The following is a 7,178-nucleotide window of genomic DNA, read 5'->3' as shown; positions in this document are numbered from 1 at the left end:
AAATTCATTCAAAATCGCCAAATACAATTTCAATAATATACACACTACAACAACCGATGACATTTTCATTCAAGTATCCTACTTGAAAATTTATTCAAATTCAAATTCAATTGGCCTTTAGTATAGTATCACCAAGGAATGGCGAATACATTTAAGCAACCGCAAATTTTGATGCTATATCTGTCGGTATACTTGCACCATGCTAACTGATTAATTGGTTAAACCATAACCGTCGTGAAAGAACCAGAGAAAGGAAAAAAGAATTCGAGAAGCACTTACGCATTAATTACAGCTGAAATGAAATGAACACACGCAGTTCAATGTTCAATATTATAGGATAATGAGAGTATTAATATTATAAAATAATTAGAGGATTTAGAGAACAGTGTTTGAGATTAATTACATTGTAAGGATTGCGTTGACATTTCGAACCAATTAATATGGTTTATTTTTAGGATAAGGCTGGTTTATAATATGATTAATCTGAGGACAAGGTTGGTTTGAAAAGTAGACCCAATTTTACAATATGATTAATCTGAAAACTGTTCTCTACATTATGGATCACAAAAGTTTTAGATATAAAATTAAAAGATGGTTAGATTTTAGATTTTAGATTTTTGTAATCTATATTGTAAATAATAATATTTTTGGGATTAATCATATTAAAATTTGATCAAGGTTTCAAATATAAAACCAACCAAAATAATCCATCATCATTTCAAATATAAAACCAACTAATATAATTCATCATCAACAAAAATTATAAAACCAACCAAAATAATCCATCATCATTTCAAATATAAAACCAACTAATATAATTCATTATCAACAAAAATTTCGAATAAAATTCATCTTTATAATCCCCAATAAAATTCATCCTATAATCTCAAAGCTTCCTATTCTGATAGCATTATACCACTCAACTAATTAATCACTACACTTTTAATACCACTCAACTAATTAATCACTGCACTTTTAAAATTCAGTTCGTCTGCTGCTAATAAGGATTAGCTCGTACATTACAAGATCAAGAAGAAGCGTTTATGAGACGCAATTCTTTGAGTTTGCAAGTACCAGCCTTGGTATTCACGGTAACTGTACTAGCGTTACTATTGATATTGATACTCCTAAACCTGCCCTTGCCCAGATGGTGTTCGCAGAGAGAGTACCCAACAAGAGTCCGCTGAGAACACCTCCACCCTCGCCCGTTCCTCCGCCTGCATTGAGACCCTTCTGTCTCGTTATTATTATTGTAGCGTTTATTAGGCGTGGTTTTGTCATCCACTTTTCGCCCATCTTCCTGGTCTACATAAGTCTCCTGCCTCGGCCTTTTACTCGTCTTTGATTCATCATCCTTCAAGCCCTTGAAATACCCAATCTCATTCTTGCTTCTTTTGCGCTTGACGCTGCGCACACTTAGGTTCTTTGGCAATTTCCATTCCTCATCACCGCCTCGCATGGTTTCTTTCTCCGCTCTGGTGTCTTCATTCACGAGAAAAGCTCCATGAGTTTCTGTGGGTCAATTGATGGATCCCAACTGATAACAATTATTGGCAGAGACTATTGCACGAGATTTAACTGCTAACATTCCAATTACAGAAAGTATATAGATATATATATGGTGTATTTAGCTTTTATTTGTACCTTGCTTTGTAAATAGTCCGATAGTGTTATCGCAATGACTTCTGCAAAGTCCCAGGAGAACAGGAAATATGTAAGGGCATAAAACTTGTGCTTCGCGTAACGTGTACAGTGCAAAAGCAGTTAACTAATTAACGCGTCAACAGGAAAATGGTGTGAGGCCTGGTTAGGAATAGATTTGGTACCTCACACTCCGGTTCCATCTCCAGTCTGGCTTTCTTCCCTCCGCGCCATTCTGCACAAAACGACACAAAACCCATAACGGACTTTAAGAGTAGCGTGAGATTAGAAAATGGAAAAACTCCATTTCATTCCCATAATGTCCAGATCAATTGTTGTGGCGGCCATAACTGTTCTCCCCTATTAACAAGGTGCGCGGCCGGCATGACTGCTTAATTCCCAACAATTTGATCATAAAGAAATCCATGAAATCCCAACAGTTTGATCATAAAGAAAACCATGAAATCCTAAAATGACGGCTATGAAAAGAAATCATATTAATATGTGCACATCCATATCTTCATGAATCTCTGCTATTTTAAACCGCTTCTTGCGCTGCGCTATTTCGTCCTCAGCCACGCCGTATCACAAATGCATCTGGAAGGAGATTGAGAAAATAGACGAGGGGGAATTGGTGCCCTCAGCATTGCATTGCGCATTTTGAGGTCGTGGGGGGAATTATTCCATAGATGAATAGTATTCTCAGGGAATCGTAGCAAATTAAGGGACCGAAGACCTCAACATTTGTCCATGTCCTTTCTTAAGACGGCACAAGTTTCGACTGCCCAACGTTTGATATACGTTTGATTGAGATACAGGTAAATGAAGAAACATGTAAATGAAGATTTGAAGATATTTTTAAGTAAAGTTATTTAGAGATTTATTTTCTGGATCCATCCCATAAGTATTGTATGTGTTGTATTTCGAACCAATGGTACAAGTTTCTATTGTCCAATGTTTCATATAAGTTTATATAAATACAGTTAAATGAAAAAACAGTAAATACAAACTTTTGTGAGTAGAGTTATTCAGAGATTTATGATCTAGTTTTGAATCAATTAATATGAATTAATATGAATATGCATTTTGAAACATGTAAATACAAACTTTTGTGAGTAGAGTTATTCGGAGATTTATGATCGAGTTTTGAACCAATTAATATGCATTTTGAGCATTTTGAACCAGCTAATATGATTCGGAAATTTATTTTCCTGATCCAACACATAAAATATTGTATTTCTGACTCATGGTACAAGTTTTATATAAGTTTGATATAAATATAGTTAAATGAAGAAACATGTAAATACAAATTTTTTTGAATAGAGTTATTTAGAGATTTATGAACCAACGTTTAAAATATTGCATTTTGAACCAATTAATATGATTCAGAGATTTATTTTCCTAATCCAACACATAAAATATTGTATTTCCAACCAATGGTACAAGTTTTGATTGTCCAAGATTTCACATAAATTTGATATAGATACAATTACTGTTAAATGAAAAAACATGTAAATAAAATTTTTTTGAGTGGAATTATTCAGTTAAATGAAGAAATATGTAAATAAAAAACTTTGTGAGTAAAGTTATTTAGAGATTTATGATCCAACATTTAAAATATTACATTTTGAACCAATTAATATGATTCAGAGATTTATTTTCCTGATCCAACAGGAAAATATTGTATTTCCCACCAATGGTACAAGTTTTGATCGTCCAAGATTTCATATAAATTTGATATATATACAGTTACAGTTAAATGAAGAAACATGTAAATAAAAACTTTTGTGAGTGGAGTTATTCAGTTAAATGAAGAAATATGTAAATAAAAAACTTTGTAAGTAGAGTTATTTAGAGATTTATGATCCAAACACATAAAATATTGCATTTTGAACCAACTAATATGATTCAGAGATTTATTTCCTGATCCAATACAATGGTACAAGTTTGATTATCCAGATTTCAGAAAAATAAAACAGATAAAATATTATATTCCGAACCAATGGTACAAGTTTGGATTGTCTAAAGTTTCATATAAGTTTGATATAGATATGCCTAGTAGTAAGCTAACGAGGTTACCAGGTTGAGAAGTTGCTGAGAAAATTATGGAAATTCTGGTTATGTAAATAAAAACTTTTGTGAATAGAGTTATTCAGATATTTATGATCCAACGCATAAAATTACATTTTGAACCCACTAATATAATTCATCCCCCTCAAAACTGCATTTTCAACCAACTAATATAAATATTTATAATGCAAATCTGTGTGTGTCAGATTTATTTTACAACAGATGCACAGACAAACTTGAGGGTTTGGGGAAGCGCAAACAGAAAATAAGATTGCACCCTGTTCCACCATGGCCTTCATATTAGATATGAAAAATATACGAAACAAATTGGATGAGATCGTACGCTTACCTGAAGATCCTGGCTTTTGCTGTTCCCTTCGCTGCAACTTTGTTGGTGCAAAGCGTTCCGCCAGTTGGGGGTAGGACGCGTATGAGTCCCATTGTCCCCTCCACCCTCTTTGTCCTCAGCCTGCTGAACGTCCATTACAGCTGCCACCAGCGGAAGAAGAAACCGCTCGTCCCCTCCATTGAGTCCATGGCCATTGCTAATGGCGATGCAGGAAGTAGATCTCTTGGGCCTTTCCAAAGCCGCGAATAAGGTTCCGGAATGCTTCCGAATCCTCATATCTATGCCTGTATTACCCACTTACCCTTCAAAGCAAACCAAGCCACGGTCACATATACTGATTCCCCACAACACAGAGGCTTCGCAGACGCCCCATTGCTATTATAACTCTCTCCGATGCAAAACCAACGACACACACGTACAAAAGCCTACTCGCAGAGCCCTCCCTTTCTCACGAACATATGCGCGGAGGTCACACGTGTCGGCCGGCCGATCGCCGGTTCCCCGCTCGGACGTACCGGAGACTGCTGGCGGCAGACCGGTTGCTGCCTGTCAGCCTGACCTCTTCCAAAACCTATCGGAGAATGCCTTTTGCCATATTCAACATATTCTTCACCCTACATCATGATTTTATTGCTCTAAATTTCGGGGATTAATTTTTATATATAAAAAGCCGTGGAACCCCACATCATAAAAAGATTTCTGGCAGAATAAACTGTATAGATGTTATGTATATATATGGTGGCGTAACACACTGTTTGCGTGTTTCGCGGAGTGGAGTGGCATCTCACAAAACATTAGAGCGAGTAGGGGCCACCATCCTATTTGAAAGGCAAGTTGCTTAAAAACAATGGAGTCAAAGCCCCAAAAAAGGGAAGAGTGATGCAATTTAAGCATGTACGAAGTAGTACGAGAGACTTATGCAGTAATATTTAGATAAATTTTAGGGATAGATGAAATAGCTTACTATAAGTGATGAAAAATAAGTTAACTATAAGATGGTAAAATTCAACATTCATATTGTGAGTGAGAAGAAGCACATATGTACATAAGTATTTAGAAAACATTGTACACAAGCATTTAGCAGGAACCAGTGAGTTTCATTTTTTATGCATGTAAAATATGTCAAAAGTGTACACATACATGTTAAGGTGGGTGATCTAGGTACAAATTTAGAAAATTGTAAATAGATGAATTTATTCTAGTTAGTTGTGCACATCAACCCTTATACCTTAGTAGGTAAGTGTTTCAAGCTATATGTAGTTACAATATTATAGCATAAGACATTCACAATGGTTGTAGTCACAATAGCATAGCACGACATATTCATAAATGGCAGAAGATATTTCATAATGAATACCTCAAAAAGGAAACATCCATGGAGTTAGGGGAAAAAATAATTATTTCTCAATCAATTGTATACAATAAGTTATTTTTATAGAGAAAATGCTTGCATGCTACATACTCACTTATTTGCAATTCACTATGCCACAATTCAACTCGCTATCCCTGAAATAGATAAATGCTCCATGTTAATCTTACATTAACTTGGGATCCATCAATGCATGGATAGGTCAAGATAAGTTCATTGAAGTAGACCTTATATTGATAGCTTCAATTCTTTATTCTTCTAATAACAAATCTATTTGTTATGCATAATTTATGAGTTAGATGTTCATAAGTAATTAAATATATGCACCCAAAATTATCCATCAATATAATATGTAATATTAACTAAGAGTTGACCAGAAATGAGGAGAATTTACATGTTATCCCCTCATAAAAATAACTTCCTTCACTCCTAGCAAGGATAAAAAATAAAAGAACTTGTTTTTAGTGAGTGGTTTGTGTTGGACATGTTGTTTCATCGTGTTGGCATTGATGTCAACCTAGTAGTTGTTATCATAGTGATCTTATTGATTTACAGAGTCTTATGATGTTTTCTTGATGTCAACCTAGTTGTGGTGGTTGTGGTGGCCCTCATGATCCTTTTGGTTTACATAGGAGATTGACTAAGGTCTCAATTGTGGAGTCAACTATTGATGGCATTCAACAAAGGATGTCAACCTAGGTGTCTACCTAAGGAGTCAACTAAGGAGTTGATTGTGTTGGCCTTGTTGTCAACATGGTTGGATGCCTTGACATGATGATCAATTGAATAGGTTTTGAGGTTGTTGTAGCTCGTAGAGACAACCCCTGGGTTGAGGTGAGGTCAGTGCCTAGGACATCTTAAAATGTTGGTAAGATTTTCAGGAATTCTATTATGTGTTTACATGGTCTTATGAAGAAATGCCTGGCATTGACCCCAGCATCGTGGTGCATGAAATACCAACGTATCTGGATGTGAAACCCATTCATCAACGGCTTCGTCCGGTGCACCCTAGAAAGGTCATTGCTATTAAGGGCGAAGTCGAAAATCTTCTCAAAGCTGGGTTCATTTATCCCATTCCCCTTACAAACTGGGTGTCCAATATCTCATCTCGATGAATAAAAATCAAGGCATGATCCGTGTTTGCATGGATTATCGGTATCTTAATCATTTATGTCCTAAAGACAACTATCCTACTCCCTTCATTGATCAAATTATTGATGAATGTGCCGGGAGCGAGATCTTTTCCTTTATGGATGGTTTGTCTGGTTATAACCAAATCAATATTGCACCGGCTGACCAAGAGAAGACAAACTTTATCTACCCATGGGGTACCTTCACATACAAGAAGCTCCCTTTCGGCCTAAAAAATGTTGGGGCCACATTTCAACTGGCAATGTCCTATGCGTTTCATGATATTCGCAACATTATCCAACCTTACTTGGATGACATTCCTGCCCATTCTTGTAAGCGACGAGATTACCCAGACCACCTTCGACATATTTTTCTACGTTGTAGACACTATAACATGTGGTTAAATCCACCCAAATGTGTTTTCTACATGGAATCAGGATGACTCCTCGGCTTCATCATTTCCAAGGATGGGATTCGCCTGGATCCGCTAAATGTTGAGGCCATTGTAAATTTACCCCCTCCATCTTCACTACACCAACTCTAGAGCCTTCAGGGAAAGGCCAATTTTCTTCATCATGTTATACCCAACTACATCGGGCTAGCTACAGGATTTACCCG

At 36.1% G+C, this 7,178-nt stretch overlaps 1 protein-coding gene across 1 annotated transcript; it reads right to left on the bottom strand.

Annotated features, from left to right (window-relative positions):
• Positions 1–800: 800 nt before the first annotated feature.
• LOC149232654 (uncharacterized) lies at positions 801–4,460 on the bottom strand. The gene is made up of 4 exons (XM_089376533.1): positions 4,061–4,460; positions 1,827–1,876; positions 1,645–1,685; positions 801–1,512 (listed from the first exon to the last, which is right to left on the bottom strand). Exons 1-4 carry the CDS (start codon positions 4,334–4,336, stop codon positions 1,028–1,030), a joined length of 852 nt encoding a protein of 283 aa, XP_089232659.1. The 5' UTR covers positions 4,337–4,460; the 3' UTR covers positions 801–1,027.
• Positions 4,461–7,178: the final 2,718 nt, after the last annotated feature.

Source organism: Pinus tabuliformis, chromosome J (assembly GCF_031772625.1).
Source record: "Pinus tabuliformis cultivar Carrire ecotype Pingquan chromosome J, CPIR1, whole genome shotgun sequence".
In the NCBI taxonomy this organism is placed as follows: Eukaryota; Viridiplantae; Streptophyta; class Pinopsida; order Pinales; family Pinaceae; genus Pinus; species Pinus tabuliformis.
This window is presented reverse-complemented; position numbering and strand designations above follow the sequence as displayed.

What these genes read in the sequence shown, in the direction of transcription:
- LOC149232654 (XM_089376533.1), bottom strand. Translation starts at nt 4,336, where the DNA reads ATGAGGATTCGGAAGCATTCCGGAACCTTATTCGCGGCTTTGGAAAGG. An exon ending in GCAAAAGCCAGGATCTTCAG is followed by an intron (nt 1,877 to 4,060) that starts GTAAGCGTACGA and finishes CGTTTTGTGCAG; the next exon opens with AATGGCGCGGAGGGAAGAAA. An exon ending in AGATGGAACCGGAGTGTGAG is followed by an intron (nt 1,686 to 1,826) that starts GTACCAAATCTA and finishes GGGACTTTGCAG; the next exon opens with AAGTCATTGCGATAACACTA.